The 21,552-nt window shown below is 41.3% G+C and overlaps 1 protein-coding gene across 6 annotated transcripts; it reads right to left on the bottom strand.

Annotated features, from left to right (window-relative positions):
• Positions 1 to 5,121: 5,121 nt before the first annotated feature.
• Positions 5,122 to 20,221, bottom strand: LOC112564357 (poly [ADP-ribose] polymerase 14-like). Of its 6 annotated transcripts, XM_025239105.1 has the most exons (23): positions 19,821 to 20,221; positions 18,749 to 18,902; positions 18,437 to 18,584; positions 18,044 to 18,112; positions 17,160 to 17,390; positions 16,717 to 16,950; positions 14,765 to 16,290; positions 14,302 to 14,449; positions 13,401 to 13,805; positions 12,981 to 13,033; positions 12,550 to 12,664; positions 11,921 to 12,417; positions 11,243 to 11,369; positions 10,632 to 10,769; positions 10,237 to 10,302; positions 9,411 to 9,596; positions 8,682 to 8,915; positions 7,899 to 8,077; positions 7,300 to 7,482; positions 6,680 to 6,884; positions 6,267 to 6,424; positions 5,843 to 6,017; positions 5,122 to 5,437 (listed from the first exon to the last, which is right to left on the bottom strand). In XM_025239105.1, exons 3-23 carry the CDS (start codon positions 18,504 to 18,506, stop codon positions 5,160 to 5,162), a joined length of 5,277 nt encoding a protein of 1,758 aa, XP_025094890.1. In that variant the 5' UTR covers positions 18,507 to 18,584; positions 18,749 to 18,902; positions 19,821 to 20,221; the 3' UTR covers positions 5,122 to 5,159. The 6 variants fall into 6 exon arrangements, with proteins under 6 accessions (XP_025094890.1, XP_025094889.1, XP_025094892.1 ...); XM_025239104.1 differs by lacking the exon at positions 18,749 to 18,902; XM_025239107.1 differs by lacking the exon at positions 18,749 to 18,902 and having other exon boundaries at positions 7,899 to 8,074.
• Positions 20,222 to 21,552: the final 1,331 nt, after the last annotated feature.

Here is a 21,552-nt window from a genome sequence, read left to right as displayed (position 1 = left end):
ATGGCAAGGCCTTTTTTCGCGGACTGTAGTGAACTTTTTGTGTGTGCTGGGGTCATTCGTCGTTCAATAGGACTGATGTCGTCTGTTGGATGTGTTCTGTGCAGCTATGTTTGCTATAGAATGCATTCCAGCTTATATGACATGTTTGATCTTTGGCCTGCGGACTGTGCTTGTATTGCATGTAGACGCTGACCTTTGGCTGGAGGACCGTCATTTAGTTCTGACGTCACTTTAATTTACGTCATTTTGTCATGTGTCATTTTCTCTCCTTTATGAGAGTGTCCGGGGTGTCTATGTAGAGGAAGCACCTTTGACTTTCCGGTAGCAGTGTCCCTTGGGACAGACGGGAGCACTGGTCCTCACATGGCAATCAACTCTCACAGCTGGCTCCAGGTCCTTAACCTGGCTACACCCCGGTAACCGCTTCTGCTGGCGGGCCAAACGCTGTGAGGGGCTGACGTGTTATTCTGCACGTCAATACAAATACTTGGAGAGGAGATGGGCGCCACCAAGTTCGCCAAAGCCCACTGAAGTACTATGGTAGCAAACAGAATAGAAGCAACATGCCGGATCGGTCGAGGCCCGGATCACCAACGACCGCGCACCCCTCTGGTGGTCTCCAGGGAGGGGGCGACAAGTGTGATACTGGAACCAAGTCTACACCCAAGTCTACACTTAAGCTGCCTACACAAGGACTACTATCGGAACATGGAATGTTCGCACACTCTTTCAATGCGGCAAAGTGAAAGAACTCACACACGAGTTACAGCGTTACCGCTGGGACATAGTGGGACTTGCAGAAGTCGATGGACTGGTTTCGGGGAGTCAACTACAGATGAAGGCCACAAGCTCTGGTTCAGCGGAGACGAAATCAAGCATGAACGTGGTGTCGCTTTCATTGTCAGGAAGGAGGTGGCTGGGACTGTCATCAGCTGCACTCCAGTCTCTAGCAGACTTATCTCCATCCGAATCTCTGCTCGACCGCACAACATCACCATTATACAAGTGTACGCCCCAACATCAGAACACGAAGATGAAGAGGTTGAGGAATTCTACGAGGAGCTGGACAACATCATCAAGAAAACTCCGAAGAAAGACATCTTGCTTGTTCTTGGCGACTGGAATGCTACGATCGGCCCTGACGCTTACCAACAATGGGCAGGAACAGTCGGCAAGTTTGGCCTAGGCAACACCAACGCAAGAGGCCTACGGCTACTAGAATTCGCTCAGAGTCACCGTCTCACCATTGCCAATACCCTCCACCCGCACAAGAAGTCAAGAACTGTAACGTGGCATTCGCCGGGAGGTCTGGTCCATAACCAGATTGACTTCATCTTGCTGCCTCAGCGTTTCAAATCAAGCATCAACAAAGCACAAACGAGGTCCTTTCCTGGCGCTGACATAGGCAGCGACCACAACCTCGTCCTCACTAGCCTCAACTTGAAACTGAAGTTGAGACGTGACAACAATAAGAGCCCTCGCATCCGATTCAACCTTGAGAAGCTCAAAGATCCGGACACAGAGAGGATCTTCCAGGCCCAGGTGGGGGCAAATTTGCAGCCCTGGCTACTATAGACTGCGACATAGACGCCCTTGCTGGAAGTATCAAAGAGGTGCTACTCTCTACTGCAGACGAAGTGCTGGGGAAGCAGAGGAAGCGCAAACAACCCTGGGTGACAGACGACATCCTTGATCTTTGCGACGAAAGGAGAGCCTTGAAGAGAGGAGAGGTCGAGACCCGACGTCAGCAGACAAGTACAGACTTGTCAACCAGCAGATCAGAACAAGGATGAAGGAGGCAAAAGAAGATTGGATCGAAGACCAGTGTTGCAGCGTGGAAATAGGCATGGCAAGCGGAGACAGCAAGAAGGCATATGAAACACTGAAGGCCCTCACCAAGACTCAGCAGCGACCAGCCACAGTCATCGAAGACAGCGCCGGACAGCTCCTTACGGAAAACGCTGCTGTACTAAGTCGTTGGACTGAATATTGCCAAGACTTGTACAACTACAAGATCGAGCCAGACACCAGCATTCTCCAGCATCACCAGACTGGGACAAGAGAGGCTGAAGACCTGCCAGTCCTCACTGATGAGGTGAGAGAAGCTATGCACAGTCTGAAGGGAGGAAAGTCACCTGGTGTGGACAACGTACCTGCTGAGCTGCTGAAGCATGGAGGAGACGCAACAACCAAGGCCTTCACCACACTGTGTCAAAAGATATGGGAAGAAAAGAAATGGCCAAAGAATGGGCTCAGTCTATCATCATCCACTCCCTAAGAAAGGGAACCTGAGGCAGTGCCAGAACTACAGAACCATCAGTCTGATAAGTCACCAAGCAAAGTAATGCTCAGAATCATCCTCAACCGCTTAAAACCTATTGCAGAGGAACTGCTGGCAGAAGAACAGGCTGGCTTCAGGGCTGGAAGAAGCACGGTAGAACAGATCTTTAACTGCCGTGTTATGATAGAAAAACACCTGGAGCATCAACGTCAACTATACCATAACTTCATCGATTTCAAAAAAGCTTTTGATCGTGTCTGGCACGATGGACTCTGGCAGGTCATGAGATCATTCAACATAGAGGAGGGACTGATCCAGATGGTAGCAGCACTCTACAAGAACGCCTCCAGCGCGGTACTACTCAACAACCAACTAGGCGAGTTCTTCGCGATGACGATCGGGGTCCGTCAAGGGTGCCTACTCTCTCCATCCTTTTTAACATCTTCCTTGAAAAAATCATGCAAGACACCCTCCACAACCACCTTACCTCAATCTCCATTGGTGCAGACCCCTGTGCAACCTCCGCTTTGCAGATGACATTGACCTCATGGCAGGCAGTAACAACGAACTTCAGGATTTGACGGACAGACTCTCCAGGCGAGCGGGGCCTATGGCATGGAAATAAGCTCAGAAAAAGCAAAGTAATGATTATTTCCACCACCGACAGCAGCAGCAACATCGTCATGAACGGCCTGAAACTGGAGGAGGTCAACAGCTTCAAGTATTTGGGTGCCACCCTGACTAGAGATGGTTGCTGTACAGCAGAGATCCGTATCAGGATTGGTATGGCAACATCCGCAATGTCCAGGCTGGATAGGATCTGGCGAAGCAACTCAATCAGCTTCAGTACCAAGCACAGGCTGTACAAGTCCCTCGTAGTGTCAATCCTACTCTACGGCTGCGAGACTTGGACGCTGCTTGCCGCAACGGAAAAGAAGCTCCAGGCCTTTGAGAACAAGTGCTTGAGAAAGCTGCTCCGCATCTCGTACCGCGAACACAAGACCAACGCATACGTACGAGCACCGTAACCTCCTCGTGGGCCCACATGAGCCCCTTCTGGCAACAGTGAAGCGGCGCAAGCTCGCCTGGTTCGGTCACGTCACCCGCCAACAACACCCTGTCCAAGACGATCCTACAAGGAACCCTCGAAGGGAGCCGTCGTCGTGGTCATCCGAGGAAAAGCTGGGTCACCAACATTAAAGAATGGACCGAACGCGAGATGCCAGACCTGCTCTCATCTGCTCAAGACAGGACCGGGTGGAAAATTCTGTCTGTTGCTGCTGCCGGACGGTCCCCCCTACGCCCGGACCGGGCATGGGACTGACCTGACCTGACCTGAGCAACGCCTGACGTCATGCCCCTGCTACGTCACGCGTCGTCTGCTGGATGCTGAGTCTGCTGCTTAATTGTTGTAGCAATGGGGGTTCCCTGTTCATGGCCCCTTCCAGCCCTGTCAGCAGTTTTGGCGGTTGCGAGCGTGCATCCGGCGACGTTGGGGCGATACTGGACTCTTACCATACGACAGTTGTCAGGAGAGAAATCCAGATTAGAAAGAAGTGGATGTTTAGAGACACATTGCAGCCACGTTTCTGAATGCACAATGGAGGCAACTGCTGGAGCCTTTAGCAATTGTTCTACTATGGATTACTTCCCTTCAACAGATGGTGGGCGAGGACGTCAACTAATCAGGTATTTCGTTATGTATGAAAGTAGGTAATGGTTCAGTTGATGAAACCACGTACTTTTATTACTGGACTGCTGGCAGACGATTTTTTTCCCCAGATTCTATTTACTGTAGTCATTGCCGATGCTGCTGTTGCGATCCTGATGTGGATGTCTGGCGTGTAGCTGCCGTCCCTAGAGAGGATGACTCCCCAGTGCTTCAAGCTGCTGACCTCTAAGAGCTGTACCCCGTTTATAAAAATACTTTGCCTCTGTCATTTCCAAAACTTTGCTCTTTTCAGTGTTGGTCTCCGTTCCATACGCTCAATAGTGGCATGGGATGTAAACATGACATAAACTTTGTAAACGTCGACACAAGTGTGCGCGCGCATGCGCGAGCGGGAGGGATAGTGAGTGAAAAATAGTGCGTTTGCTGTATCTTTCGAGAGACTTCTTTCAGATTTTGTTTCTCAGTTAATGTTATTTTGAAGATGAAGATTAGTCGTCTGTGTAAACAATATTAGAGTTAAACGCAACAAAACATCTACTTAACAAGTACGGTAGTTATTACAATACTGATACTGTTCCTACAATAAATAATAATAATAAGATGAAGAAGATAAAGAAGAAAAAGAGTCAAAGAGACAACCCGAATTGTATGACAAGATTTTTATGTAAAAGGCTTTACCTAGATTAAAGCTCAGAAAAACACAACACTAAAAATTATATTTTAACACATTTCCGGAGAAAGTGCCACAGAAGCGACAACAGTGTGAGAGAAATAGAGAGACAGACACAGAGAGGGAAAGACAGAGAGAAAGAAAGACATAGGGAGAGAGAAAGACAGAAAGCGACAGATCAAAGCTACGTGTTAACTGTATTGTTATTATTATCATTATTTGTATTATTTCCTTGCGTTTCACGTGTTTATATTTTGTTTGATTGCTAAACATTAAAGATATTAAAACTAATGAATACACACTTACTAACCACACCTATTTATACTGAAGCGGCAGATCATCAAAAAATGATGCATCACAACAGTAGATATCAACACAGCGGACAAAGTATACAGCAAAGAATGATTATAACCCCAAACAAGCAAACAAAAACAATAAATGAAATGAAAAAATACTAATAAATATCTCAAAAATTCCATAAACAGCAAAGACTCAAAGAACCATCTGTGACTTTCTTTATTGTCAACGATCATCAGTTATTTGAAAGTGATGAGGTACTCAGGGTACGCCTGGGTGTCGTTAAAGATGATGTACATTTTTGGAGATGAGTTACGGTCGGTGGCAGAGTCGTATCTTATCTTTCCTTGTCGAGTAGGTAAGAACTTCATATCACTATTCCCGACTGTGGGATACCCGACCAACACCCTGCACTGGTACAGGTGTTTCCTCCCTGACTGATCTCTCACAGAGTAGGTGTCGCTCATGGAGTAGCTGGAGTTGACGGCGAAGTACACACCTTGTCCGTAAACCGTAGCTGAGTGAAACAAGGAGAAACACAGGATCAGTTGTAGTCCTCCATGTCAGGAGAATTGTTCTCATTCAACAGAGATTATTTTGGTTATTTGAAAATAAAGATTTGTCGGCAACAGTAAGTCATGTGATAAGGTAAAAAAACATTTTCATAAGCCTGTTTATTCTAGTCAGCCCAATAAATAACTGAACCTTCCAGGAAAGATAAGCTTACAAGTCAGAAAATGAGATTCATTAGTTTCTACGCAATGTCATTTACAAATGCAAGTCGACAAGCAAAGAATATAATTAAACTCTAACCCATAACAATTTGTGGGGCATTTAAGCCACATGGCATTGACTTTATTTTATATATCAGTAGCCCATAGTAATAATGTATATTTGTATCACTATGGTAACTAAGTTTTACCATTCTTTCCACAGAAGCTGCGGTTGAAGCCGTAGAGGTTGATGTTGTCTATGGCGTCTGACGAGGTGCCATGCCACAAGGTTTTCTCAGACTGGATCCCGTTGTTCTGTTTATTCATTTGTGTCTTCTTCGCCACATACTGCTTGTACAGCTCCGGGTTTTGAATGCGCTCGATCTGAGTCAGTACGGATTTCCAAATGTAGATCGATGATCACGTGATGGGAAGTCAAACAAGTCTTAGTCATTTTTACTCTTTGTAAAAGCTTCCTAAATTTAAATACCTCCATCTGCCCTCCCCTCTCTCTATAGAATTCACAGTCAAAAGGTGAAAGACTGACACTTGTACTGATTTGTACTGATGGATAGGTGGATGGATTGATGGATGGATGATTGATTGGCGTTGTGTATTTAAACTGCTGCTCACCAATTCGATCTTAAAACCGCCTTTTGCAGTCTGGGATATGCTGGCCTTCACACTCTGGTACTCGGGGCATCCCTTCACAAGGGGCACTCGCTTGACAGACTCGTCGCTGCTCAGAGGCTCCCATGTCTCAGGCAGAAGACTTGCACTATTGGCCGTGTCTATAATCATTAGGAAAAGAAAAAGAAAAATAGAGACAGAAGATAGAAAAAGGAATATAGCTGGTTGTTAGTTTTTACACCGAATAATCAGGTGAAACTAGTTTGTGCCGAGCTAGCCCTGTAAACAGATAGTTTAATCAGCACCTTTCATTACAAAACCGTTTTGCACACGAAGTAAGTTTTTAAAAATTGATGTTAATGCTATAGTTTTTTTTAGTAAGGCGTTCTCTTAACACAGTTTGACATTTAAATTACCTGTTATTATTTCTTTTCTCATGATTTGTACACTGTCAGTTGGACACATCTTTACAGAATCAGTCATGTCCTTAAAGCTGACGACATAGACAGTTCCTTCTGAATCTGTCAGTTCCACTGTGTCCTGACTATTCTGAAAGGCATTCTCTATCAACAGATTTGGGCCTTTTTGATATGGAATGCGTTTGATTCCAGTAGTTGTGACCTTTAAAAAGAGAACAAAAATTAACCGTGGTAAATGAAAACAACATTCTATATACAGCCACCGGCACTGTCATACTTAGTGTTTCACGTGTTAATATGAAACAATAAATAAACATCGCTACTGGTATTGTGATCACAATGTTGTCAATTTGCAGGAAACTTAATGGTGGTTCAAACATTACAGTAAATCTTTCAAGTGAGAAAGAGAAATCTTTCAAGTGTTGTTCTTCTTATATATTTTACTTCATCGATTTAAGAATAAAACAAATAAAACAGATGCCCTGTTGGCGGGTAAATACGAAGGCAAAACAGTTTTTTTTCAGCAACAAGACAAACTTGTAATCCATGCTAACTGTAAGAGATGGATGAATGGCTGAACTAGCTTTGCAGTCAACCACTCTTATTGTAATTATTACCTCAAAAAAGTACCACTGAACGAGGTTTGCAATCAGATTTTCTTGCTGCTGTCTTTCTGCCTTCTTTGCCATGCTGCTGATCTCCTCTTTCATCATTTGAATATCGTCTGCCATGCCCTTCACGCTGGCACCACCGTCCCTCTGAAGCAGCTCCAGGTTGTACTTCCCGCACAGTTCTTCAAGCTTCCATCACAAGTAACAGTTAGAACAACAATATATCTTTTTACCACAATTTTTTGTTTGGGTATAAATATACAAATATGGTAGTGTCTAGAGCCCACCCTTTACACGAAGCTTATGTGGGACTACGTTCTCCTACGTTTATTGACTATTTTACACTATAGTTGGAGAACATCAGTATTGGGTCTATGTTGACTTCAAGTGGCTCTCGTACCTGGTTTCTCCAACAGTGATCTTGGACTGACTCACTCATGTTGCCAGTGAACATAATATTGAGTGGCAAACAAAGATTGTGCCAAATTCAACAGAAATCAATGGCATATTTCTAAAAAAATTAATTGTCGTAAATTAAAATTGACAACCACAATATGTATGGCCCTTTTCAAAAATTTTAACTTGTACTGTTTAAAAATTGTTACCTTGTCACGTGAGAGTTTGTCGAAGTCTTTGATTTCCTGTTCTACGAACTTGCTATTCACAAGACTGTCCAAAGCTTTTAAGAAGTCAGCTCTCTTATCCTGACTTGCTGCAAATATGTACAGCTTAAGAACTTTAGGTAGTGGGCTGTTCTGAGGCCTCGTAGTCCATTCCCCGTCTTCTGGAAAAAGAGATTTAGTACACAACAGGTTTCTTCAAAATATCATCCCGAGTTCAATACACATTGAGAAAAGAATGAAAATCCTAGCAGTCTTAACTCTCAATTAAATTTGACAGTGGAACTAGCCAAATCATTACAAACAGAAAGACAAGCTCAGTGAAAAAACTGCTCCTGTAACACGAAAATATTTTTAAATGTTATGAGACGATACTCACAACGTACGTAGATGTTAATATGAAACTTTTATGATTCTTCTTCATTTAAATAACAAGATGTACTAAACCATAATTGAGGAGTGAATTTCGTAAAGCACAATAGAGAAAGTGTATAGTCGCTTATGTACAGCTCAGTACCTAAGTACTAAAGTATCACAATACTTAAAAACAAATGACAAATGGGACAAAATGGAACTCAGGACTACACTACGAGGTATAAGCTACTATTATTTAGAAACGAAATAAAATATCTTCTTGTGATTGTAAACACGCATCAAAGACTGTACGAGAACTTTAGAAATATCAAAGAGGTATTTCTGTTTTTCAGTACCCCTACTTGTCTACTGTTTGATCAGACAAAGATAATATGTTTGTAAAGGTTTTCTCACCGCCATTTTCCGGAAGGTACAACCTCTTGAATCCATCACTTTTTCCAGAGGTTGTGGATGGGGCAAAACCTTGTTCCGCAGCTCGTGCTGTCAGGTTGACAGTAAAGTCCCTCGTCATGTTGGCTTCAAACAAAACCACTGTCACAGTTCTGACAGTTTTTCTGATTCGTGCATGAGCGACCAGAGCTTTGCCCATCGCTCGAGCGGATTTTGATGGAGATATGTTGAGATTCCCTAAAGCACGAAGACTACTATTTGAGACTCCACACATGATATTGTCAACTGCCAACTAAATGTTTAAGGCATTATCCCTTTAGGTGCTAAGCAATAATTCCTCATGATATATATGTCAGGAATTAAACAAAGAGGATGTGTTAAATACAAAACTAAAGTACAAAACAGGCCATGAACATATTTGCGTTTCCTTTACTAGTATGTCTCGTGGACACAAGTTTACTCACGCGCACAATACTGTATGTTATTGCTATAAACAAATACCTATGTCATCCATGCATTCATATAAAAAGAGAAGAAAGCAAAAACATGTTCGTAATAAAGAAACATACATAAATACATACACAAGGCATATAATATATAAGAGAGACATATCCACACACACATGCAAAAGCAGAAAAAAATTAAAATGTAAGGAAACGCATTAATATTGTGTTTTATGAAAAAGTGATAACATGTATGTTTTTGTATACATGGTAAATACTTCACTCGTACCTGTTCCAATAGCAGGCAAAGCGATGGAATTCAGTCCGAGGTTGTCGGCCTCTGTCAGAATGTCCAGGTAGGCAGTGGTCAGCCTGTCATTGTTTACATAGTGGTAAGTGTCTATGTGTACAATATGCTTGCACCTCAGGTTGAAAGCTGCAGTCGTTACCACCTTTCGTTGAGCTATCTCTGAAACTGTCACCAGAACTTTCTACGATAATTAAATAAATAATAACATCTTAACTGTATCCTGCTTTTCTGGGTTAGGTACGTATGTAGTAAAGAGAACATGTTATAAAACTTTAGTTTGAAATGAAATAAAGCTTAAGGACTAGGAGTCATAAAGAAACAAGTAGACCCTGGTATTTGTTATTTGCCTGACAGTGGCTGTGACAAACTTTCGCAGGTCAACGCACAGAAGGGAAACCATATAATGGACAATGTAATATTTATAGCAGATATATTTATTGATGTATGATGAGCACTGCTTTCATGACTTGATTCAATCCAGTAGAACACGTCGTCTCAACATTTACAAATTGTAGGTGATTTTCTTTTTACAAAGCTTAAAGTTGATCCCCCTAACATGGGAATTGTGACTGCAACTATTTGTAATTTGTAAAGTTTGCGATTTGGAATCATTAGCATTGCATACTTACACAGGTTTATACTATTTTAATTGTAATGTAGGGAGCAGATTTTCTTAGAACACAATAATTTTTTCGCACAATTGAAAAATGTTTCCTACAGTGTTCACACAATTAACAATGAACATCTTGCAGTCTATATGACAATAAGTGCATACGGGCAATTAGTCATGTCAAAGGTCACTTACGTTTCGCCTTGCACGCACTTTCAAGGGCTGGTCCACATTTGGTTCTCAGCTGGCATGAGACAGCCCCTGAACAAAGAAGCTTAAAGATTCCTTATTTATTCAAACAAAAATAGCTGCCAAACCTGCTGTGGCTTTGATTTTTATTCTCGTACCTGAGACGACACCTACAACCACCACCATCACCGCCACTGTTATTATAATCGGTGTCGAAGACTTACAACACTTATACCATTCCTAAAGCAATCACCACCAACATCTTTGTCAGTGAATGTGCTTCCGAAGGCACGTCCTTCTGACCATCTCTCCATTCCTTACATTATCCACAACTGTCTACATTAAGTGTGAGATAAGCTTGAGAGAAAAAAATGAATGTTAATTTGTTTTGGCTATGTTACCTCGACTGAGATCCAGTTGTGAATTGGAACTGTTAACAATGGCATCCACCTCTTCTGTGGTAATATCGCCTTGCTTGATTGTAACATGAATTCCTCCAAAATCAAAGCCTGGCACTCTTGGGTTTGAGATCGGTGCGGCTGGAATATTGCAATAGAATACTTTTGCTACACAGTTGGGGAAATGGACATAGTTTATAATGTTACATTGATAAATAAAGTGCCGTGAATTACTGCGATTTGTAAATTGAAAAGACACTATTTGTAAATCATTCGCTGCTTCTAGTCAAAGCTTCTTAGGATGGACCCACTTATGCAACTATACAGACCAGTACAAAGATGCACGCACACACGTGTCTAAGTGCCCATCGATATACATACGAAATACTTGACAGATTGCTGTGCAAATGATCCACGTCTGTGAGCACACATTCACATTTACAAGTACACACAAACATACACACATGCATACAGACACACGCACAATTCAGTAATAGCAAACTTTTATTAAATTATGTATTTTTCAGAGTTATTGTTCTATTTAAAAATCAGATTTATTTAGACACTGAAAGTCAAACTGTTTTATTTATAGACTTTATAATGTCAACACTCACTGGTAGCAACCATCCCTTTATTTACATTTTGTACAGCGCCTGGTGTAGAGCGGTTCATGGTATCATCGACAATATTCACAGATGTGGTAATGTGCTGGTGTCCACGTGGCTTATTGAGACCTGCTGCCTGTAGAGAAAGAAACTCCATCAGTAAAAGTGTGGCAACAAAGGTAAAGTCAGTCCTTCTATATGGATCTGACTGTGACATACACCATCACCAACAAGATTCAGAAATTTGTCAACAGATGTCTGCGTCACATCCTCAACATCAGATGGCCCGAGATCTTCAGTACAGACCTATGGGATGAGAACCATAGGTCATAAACTTGCCACCAAGACATTAAAAAGCGGAAGAGGGGCTGGATTGGTCACACCATTGAAAAGCTGGCCGACAATTTAACAAGACAAGCTCTGGGCTCGAACACAAAGGAGAGGCGCATGGTTGAGAGACCCAGACAGACGTGGAGGAGATCGGTCCACAGAGAGGCAGAGACAGCTGGCATAACATGGACACAACGGGAAAGAGACGCCCAGAACCGGGTCCGATGGCGTGGTGTAGTTGCGACCCTATGCGCCACTGGCGGTTAACAACAACAACAACAACAACAACAACAACAACAACAACAACAACAACAAGATAAAAAAATACTTCACCGTGACAGGTTTATCTCCACTAACCTGTGAGAATGCAAGTTCTTTTCCTGAAAACAGAAACTCTGTTGTTTGACTGCTTCCAGGCAAACTCCCTGCTGACCTTTCACCTTTTCGTGCAGTTGCTTTCAACGCTTTTTCAAAGTCTGCAACTGTTTTTGGTAAGATATCACAAAGTAAAACAACTTGTATACTGCTGTCGTGATTCGCATCTAAGAAAATCCTCACAGCCTGCACTATGACCCGGGTGGCCTCCTCAACAGGATAGCCAAAAATACCGGAACTGATAGCAGGAATGGCAATAGAAAAGTAGCCTTTGTCAGAGGCAGTCTTTAAACATTCCATCACTGTATCCCGCAGACATTCTTCTTCTCCTTTGTTGCCTCCTCGATACACAGGTCCCACAGCGTGGATGATGCGCTTGCAGGGAAGTTTCCCTGGTCCTGACACCAGCACATCGCCTTCTGACAGCTTGCCTCTGGTTTTGAGAATGCGAAAACATTCCTCTTGTATCTTGTCACCTCCTGCAGAACAGATAAACGGAAACAGAGCATAAACTCTGTACATATAATATATCAATATTAAATTAAACTTTCTTTGAAAAACTCACATTTGAGACTATTTATTTAACTAACTTTTTGTTACTATTAACTCGCCTTTCTTAACAATGTATCCCGCCAGTCCACCATCATGGGACATCCTTTCATTAGCGGCATTCACTATGACATCCACCGCCAGTTGGGTGATGTCCTCTTCCATGGCAAGTACGGTCTACAGATAAAGATTGTTTGTTGTTAGTGTAGGGTGAAAGAGATACTACAAAATCTTTATCCCCTTCTACAAAAACACTTGTGAATGAAAAAATGCATCTCAAAATTATTATTTATCACCAAACATTTTCTAGCATTAGGGCAACATAACATGGCGACTTAGTTTTAGAACATAAACACATTTTGTTACAGCTTAGCTTGTAATAAGAACAAAACTCCCAGTGGTCGTCTTGACCGTTTTGTGCATTACATCAGTGTTGTATTGAGGATGTAAAGTGGAGAAATGATGACTAGGAGTCAGGACATGTCTGGCTTACCGCTGTCGTTGCTGAGTTTTCTTGCCCAGAAAGACCTTGGAGTACAAAGGGTGCTGCCCATCAGAAGGTAGGATAGTTTTACAGGACCAAGCTAGTGTGCTACAAAAACATTGTCTAGATGTGGCTGAAAATTTCGTGCCTCTATTATTTCCATCATTACTACAACGACACCAACTCCTAATTTTTTTATATTAAATTTGCTTTTATATCACTGGCTTTTTTATCGCTAGATTGTCCAAAAATATACAAGTACATGGACACTTCTAGATATTTTAATAAATACTATCGATACAGTTGATAACAGTGCACCATATGTTCGCAATGTGATGGAGGTCTTATTATCAGGTTCTACACTACGTAAAACAAACTCCTGTGTCTAAAGAACTTCTACAAAATCTTAATCTACAAAGTAATTTTTACCCTGTTTAGTAATTGGAGTATAATTGCTAATCGGTGCCTCAAGTGCTTTCTGGAACTCTTGAACGGTGTCTGTTAGAATGTCAGTGAGCTGGACGTCTGTGATGCTGCTGTCACGATTGGTCTCGAAGAAAAGTTTCACAGCCTGCACTATGACCCGGGTGGCCTCTTTAACGGGGTAGCCAAAAATACCGGAACTGATGGCAGGAATGGCAATAGAAGTGTGTTTCACTGTGTTTCGAAGACATTTTTCTTCCCCTGTGTTGCCTCCCTTATACCGAGGTCCCACAGCGTGGATGATGGCCTTGCAGGGAAGCTTCCCTGGTCCTGACACCAGCACATCGCCTTCTGACAGCTTGCCTTTATCTTTGAGAATGCGATAGCACTCTTTCTGTATCTCGTCGCCCCCCATCATCATCATCATCATCATCATCATCATCATCATCATCATCATCATCATCATCATCATCAATCATCATCATCATCATCATCATCATCATCATCAATATTGCATAATCTCCATCATCATCATCATTGCAGACCGTGGAATTACGGATACACGTATGCACACATGCACGCACACAAACAGAATCTCATACTAATGATGAACATAGACTTCAAACGAGAGAAAAACAAGAAGTCAAAACACACAAAAACAGTAAAGGTATAAAAATATTTCTACCTTTATACTAAAACCAATAACAAGGGCAGGGAAACATGGTTCACATTCATATTCTTATCGTCATCACGATACAGTATGTCAGCTTGCAAGTGAGGAAGAGTTCTTTAAATTCTAGCACAATCATTCTCTCCTCCAGTCAGATGACTGATCTCTCGTGTTAAAGTGTCGTCTAGCTCTGACTTATTTATATGAAAAGAAAGTTTGAAAGTGTAGCGCTCTCACCTTTTAAAACAATATGTCCGGCCAGGCCCCCGGCGTGGTCCATGAGCTCATTGGCTGCATTCACAATGACGTCAACGTTCAAATGAGTGATGTCCCCTTGTACAGCATGTACCCGAGGGCCTTCAGCCGACAGATTTGTTGAGATCATCTGTCAAAACAAATATTTCACCCAATGATGCTTCATGCACGTTTTATGTCGACCCTCCATATAGCAGCTAATCATTAGAGGAATGCTCACATAGCAAGGTAAGTTAACTGCTCGTTTTATGTCCTTGTTTACAAGTCTACCTACAGCGTCTCTTCAAAGAAGAAATTAAAAATAAGCAAAAACAAACAAAATCAGTGCTCAGAACGGATAAAGGATCAAACTAAGGTAAAGATACCTGATTGTATCTAAAATTTGCTGCAAATTACCGTGGTAGGTCATATATCCAGATAAACGATCGTCTTATTGGTAACTTACCTCAACACTAACATTCTCTGGATGAAGAGACAAGACGCATTTACAGGTGCAAGCAATGGCTTCCAGTTCGTTCTTGGTACGAGGTGTAGAAAGACACCTGATGGTTTCTTTTCTTGTGATCAGTTCTTTCGTAGAAACAATTTGTTCTGACAAGAAAGTCAGCTCCTTTCTCACAAGCTCAATACCTTGCTTTGTCCCTCTAGCCAGAACACTATCACTTTGTAGTGTGATCTTTATTTTGTACTGTTTCAACTTTTCTGCGATGCTTGAAAGTTTTTCTTCCCAGAAAAGAGTCACAAACTTCAGTCGACTTGGGGAAAGTTGAAAAGCAGTAGAATATATACTACTTTCTGAAACAAATTTTCCGATATTTTCTTTTACAGTCGGCATTAGGTCACAAAAAGCTGTTAGAGAAATAGTTCTGTGATGTGTGTTGATTGAGACAAGTCCGCAGTGTTTTCTGACAAGTTTCTGTACGGTGTCTTTCCATTCTGCTGTAGTTTGTAGACTGGAAGACACTTCATCCAAAGATATGCATTCTGTTTTAAATGATGTTTTTATTAAGTTTACAGCCTGTAGAAGAGCCGTTTGGTGTAAACAATAGAAAATAATTCCATTACCGCAGCATTCCCATGTGGCAGCAAGTCCAGCTTGTCTGAGACGATTGTTCACAGCATCGCGAGCTTCGTCAGTGGCAAGAAGGGCAACATGAACATGAGGTACATCAGTCACCACCCTTGATGAGGCTGACTGAAGGATGTCATACATCTTCACCTCTGCTTCTCTTATTGCCATCTGGGAACCGCGAAAATTGACTTCTCCTTCTTGAAGTCTGATGTCAACTTTGATCTTCATGCCCTGTGACTGTGTGTCTGAGAGAAACGTTGACAACATCAAAAGCTCCAACTGAAATTTCTTTAATTTCTTAGTGTCAGTCTTTTCACGACTCTGAAGCTTGAACTTTCTTTCCTTGACCTTAGCGATTCTTTGGACTTGTTGAAATGTGTTTCCACCAGTGTTTCCACCAGCAGCTGGTTTACTCAGTACCACGAAAGTAAACTCGTCCTCGTCCGGTAACACTAGATCATCATGGTCGAAAATAGACTTTTTGATGGCCTTCCAGGTTTCATACCAAATTTCTTGCGGAACGGTTATACTTTCAAGTCCTATGTAGTCAAAGCAAATTTCCAGTTGCTTGTTAACCTTCTCTCTCCAATTCTCCATCAGTATATCAAGTCTGTCCGTTGATTCTTTGATCTTGTAACTCACCATGAGGACGTTTCCCACAACAGAGGCTTGGGCATGAACATCTTCAAGTATGAAATTGAAAAACTCCAGTGTTTCAGCACTGTGACTAAGAAAACGGACTTTCACATTATCTTTGTCTGTTAGAGTCACAGTCGCGGGAGGTTTAAAGACGTTTGGCTCAGCTTTGCCTCCTGAGGGTCCCAGACATTTCAGGTAGAGCGACACCCGCAGCTCCCGGCCTCCAAGAATGTGGGTGACCTTCAGGACGTCGTCAACCACTATAACAGAAAGCCAAAAGTCATGTCTTTCATTCAAAATTAAATATCTAAATCCCTAATGCTGATAAAGGGTGGTGTAGTAAACTTCGGTCACCAGCTTCTCGAACTTTTACCGACAGAAACTAGCTGCTGCTGCTGCTTAGACTGGAGAAGCTGTTTCTGTGTCTTACTAGCATGCATGGCTGTCAGGTGGACTTCATGGATGAAAAGATCAAAGATTAAGTGCACAGTACTCCGCTGTTAGTGCGATATCTTGGTGACTGGCAGATACCTAACTTGCTGATATGTTATAAAACCTTAGAGAACCTCAACACCCTAGAGGGATACTGTGCACCCTGACCTAATAGCAAAGCTTTGAATACCACCATACTCATTGCGTGAAATGTTATGTCATTTCTAGAGCGTCCATGAGCTTGTCCTTCTTACCCTTTGCATCTTTAAAGCAGACGACACATTTCTGTTTGTCTTGTACTGGCTGAACTTTAAGGACTGTTCCTCCATTAGCACGCGGGGTTTCAAAGTAGCAAGATACATGGTCAGGATCTGTGTCTGGGCTGAGGTTCTCCACAAGGATGCTGTTAGAGACTGGTACCCTCCACACCTCCAGCTGTCTTTCCTTCAGTAGCTTTGTCTGGCATTTATTCTTCACTTTTTCAAAATCTGTTAACAGTTCAAGCAAGTAGCAATGACATGAACACGACAATAACTCATGATGTCCACACTCACTCTAGTCAAATCTGATATCGACATTTAAATATTCTACATTAGGGACGTTTTAATCCGTTGTCTGATGTAATAAATTCACTTATAATGTATGCATCAGACTATTTAATAATAAATAATATTTCAAAAGTATTTTAAGTCCTTACCAATTTCTGCTTTGAAAGTGAGCAGAACATCACCTGGTTCATCGCAATACCTAGGTTCTATGTCGTTCTGTCCAGTGACAGTCTCCATGTAGTTGACGAGTAGCTCCTTGGTGACAACTGGAGCCACGTTTTTCAAGAAAAGTTTGTCTGAGTAAAACGGCCCTGTGTCCAGGCAACTGAGCCATTCCTGGCTTTGAAGTTCTTGTTCCCATTCCCTCAGTTGCTGTGTTTCTGTTTTAACATCATACGACATCTTTGTTACAACTACGCATTTCAAACTTGTACTGAGTACTTTTTTCTCCAGCAAATAACAACAATCCTAAATGCGTCTCGCAACGAATAACTCCTGTACCAGACGAGTAATTAAAGCTTCATTACATTTTTCCTACATCTGTTTTATTTGGGTTATTATTTACTCTGTACACACGAGTACGGACAATGAAGTACCTATATGCAAGTGTTTACACTAAAAAATCTTAGTTTTACAGAATTCCTCAGGTGTGTCTGTCTCTCTTTCTAAGTTTCTTCATTTGCAATGTCATTAATTAAAGTCTCGGCGTGCCAGGGGCGTTAGTGTTGATGCGGATGTGTTTTTTAGTATTCTTTGCATGAATGCACTTTATTACTTATCTTACGGAAGAAAAGAAAGTTTGGTGCATAGAAACCTAAGGAAGCAGCTGGGTCAACAAATAATTAAGCATTAAAATGTATTAAAATTTATTTCGTTTTTGAAACCACACTAGAAATGTGTGCTCATTGTTATTATATACTAATTTCTAGTACAAACCCTATCATGTGTGAAAGACTTTGCAGCCTTCACTGTCTGGGCTTCATTTTAAAGGAATGTAAAGATACCATGTCTACTCAGACAAGAAATGTCTCACCTCCATCAGACTGATTTTCAAGAGCGTTCTCGGGTACGTCATAGAAAATTTCATCCTCCTGTGGTTCTTCTGTAATATGAAGTGATAAACAACCAAACATTTCAGCACTGTCGCCATATCGACTTACGTGTCATTTCTCTCTATACATATAAATATATCATAAAACTATTAACCTTGTATTCTCAATCAAACAGACACAAGAATCTCAGTGTTATAAGGGTTAGGGTTAGCGTACTCGAAGGTTTTATCCTCTGATGGTTCTTCTGCAAAATGAAGCTAAAGGAACTTTTCATCACCGCAAAAATCTTTGTGTGTGAACTTGAATGAGAGGAACCTCACACTTATTGCAGGCAAGTTCACTGACACAAACAATAAAGACAATGCAATACCCACCTTCATCCTGCGGTGTACCTTGTGACCAGTATCCATGAAAATATCTAAAAATGCGTCGAAAGGGGCGCATGGTAGAACTTTAGGGCCTGTTGGTCCGTGCAAAATAACCATCGAACCTCTGACCTGCTGCCTCTTGAAGAATATAAATCTATAAAAAGAATTATATAATTGCCAAGAAATTCCCAAGCCAATTCTATATTTGTGGTTAAAAAAGGGAGTATGGACCATAGGAGATAGATAACAATAAAAAGACAAAGAGTGTACATTAAAAACACAACATCTAGTATAAGTAGTGTACATACTGAGACTGACCTACTGTGCTTGACCTTTCAAGTTATTTCTGTTTCTCTTTGTTTTTGATGCTTTTATCTGTACGATCTACACCTTGCACAAAGGTGTTCATGATGTATGTTGCCGAGAAATGCTGATGGTTTTACACGAGGCTTCCGTTGTACTGTGCTATCCCCTGGTGAGTGAACAAACCATGCGTGTCAGCCTCAGTTCCATGCTCTCACCCGTCTTCTTGTTCTTCTAATTCACATCATGATTATTATTCTTTCTACTATCCACGCCCTCTTCTATATCAAAAATACTGGACTACTGCAATTCTCATTTTTTGCTCCTTTCTACGTCTCCTACCTATTCGCTGAACACATTGCAAGAAGGCAAATCAGCTCGTCCATTCAACATCAGCAGACGACAGTCATTTAATCCAGCAAACAAGACAATTTTTTCAAGAAGCGTCTAAAGATTTCGACCTGAACTTTAGGCGGGATGTTGTTAGACAACATTTGAAACTTTTGTACTCTTAATTGTTTTGTCTTGATGTGTGACTTCTAATATTTATGTTGTTTTGCATGTTAATTGGTCAGCGTTCAGAGCACTTTCGAGTTATAACGAAAACTGCAGAAAGCTTAATACACAAAACTGAAACCGAAAGTAGCATTAAGGTGAAGATTTGTACTATTACTAAGTACTGGCAAACCGAAAGTAGCATTTACCTCTAGTAAGTCTAGTTGTTGTAGGTGAGAGAGTAAATGAGAAAAAGATAATGATGAGGTCGAGAGTGGAGAAAAGCAATAGAGTAAGACAAATAAGAGAAACATGTAATACCTATACACATGTGTGCACGTCTGTGTGTCTGTGAACATTCACGTGGATGTTAGAGACACCAGGTGTTAGACTTCGGCTTCTAAAAGACGTATACAGCAATGTTATTGTTTATCTTGTAAACATGCACATATAAACTTGTTGAACTATGTAATTAATATCGCGGTGACTGATAAATCTTATCCGTTCAATAGTAGTTTAGTGATCAAGCGACCTCTCTATCAAACGACAGGCTGCAGCATATAAATATAATTAAGTTAATGGCTTACAATACCTTCATGTACGTTGAGTGTTCAAGTTGTAGTTTGACACAGTTATGAAGAAACAGAGTTCAAACAGATACGATGGCCTCATTCTGTGTTGATGGGATAACCTTCCAAGTCCCTGTGTACGCACACTTGTGACTCAGTACACGTGTGGCGCCCCCATGACGCCACAGCTGTCACCCACGCGGCACTGAGTGACAGCCGACTGATCACAAGAACCACTGTGTCATCTCTCCCTTTCAATCAATATTGCAAGGTATTGCTTGCTGTTGTGGGCTACATTATTTCCAGAAAGACACTAAGCTCGTGAACGCATTCCCTTTTTTTTTCGTTTTCATTCAGGTACACATATAGAATCACGTGGTACCTGGGACTGACGACTTTCCTGTGACAGGGTCAGTCATGCGTGGAATCCGACATAATGTTGAGATGTTCGTAAAGGTTTCGTACAAAACATTTGTGAAATTACTTTGTCGGCTGGAATGTGGTGTGTGTGTCCAAATAAAAGATAAAAACAATAACAGACAATTTAGAGAACTTGTCAGGGACCAGAGTTACCGCCCCTGACTAGTGACGAATGTGATGTATGTGTTGTTGTGAGTGAACAGTATGTCACTTCAGTGTTCAGGAGGTAAGCAGACGACCGAAACGGAATGACGTCACAATATTTGCATAGCTCTGCCTACTGGTAATGGCCGTAATTATTTTGTAATGGCCGTCGACTAATACTTTATATCAAAGCTGTACTTTTGTGTCTTTTTCGGTTTATTAAAATATCTTTTCTCCAGTTTAATTTCTCTTTAAGTGGGGTAAAAGTTATTGTTCGAGTGAAAGGTGTTTTCCTTTTAGTTTTCAGATTTGTATATTTGTATATGCTAGTGATTTTGACATGTTTCTATTAGAACTACTGTATTATTTTCGTACGAGTTCTTTTTGCAGGCACAGTAATTAATAATGTTCACGTTGTTAGTATCGCTGTCACCTATATTTCTAATGGTCTCTAGGTCATCCATAATTTTATTTTTGAAAGCTGGTTAAGACAGCCTCTAAATGTTCAATAAAAGATGATTAGGAAATTTAGAAACTTTCATAAAATAAATAAACCAAAGTCGAACTTGAAAACACAGTCTCTAGATACTATGTGATTAGCTTATTAAAATCTGATTCACAGACACAAAAACGATATTTAATCAGTTATGAAATATTGGTAAAATATATCAGAAAGGTAATGACAGCTGAAACTCTCAGTTGTATATTATTCTTACGTCACCACACCACCGACTGATCCACCTCCTGAAAGTACGTAGACATCGTTTTTCGCTGTATTTTCCTTATCAGTTAAATAAAGTAATTACATCGTATATTGGGTATTATAGCAATGTAGAGCTGTAGTTTCGCTAGGTTTTGGGTTTGTTTATTTATTTTCTAGGGGAAAGGGGGAACTGCCTCTGTCAGCACGCCTTGGTGTATCGACAGTGGCAGGCATACGTGTGTCTTCAATGATGTAAAAACAAGATTAGATGTGTGTCGTGGGACACAGAGGACCTTGAGTCGTTGAAACATAAAGAACATAACTCCTTGCTGACAACAAGATTTTTTAATTGTCATGTTACTCTTGGATGGAATTTATTATACTGATGTGCATGGGGTAATAATAATTATTATTTTGTTTCTGTAGTATCCACAAAGCACTTTTGAAACCGCTGTTGTTAGTTTGAGTCTCGATTCTTGCATTCCGCT

Source organism: Pomacea canaliculata, linkage group LG5 (genome assembly GCF_003073045.1).
Source record: "Pomacea canaliculata isolate SZHN2017 linkage group LG5, ASM307304v1, whole genome shotgun sequence".
Classification (NCBI taxonomy): Eukaryota; Metazoa; Mollusca; class Gastropoda; order Architaenioglossa; family Ampullariidae; genus Pomacea; species Pomacea canaliculata.
This window is presented reverse-complemented; position numbering and strand designations above follow the sequence as displayed.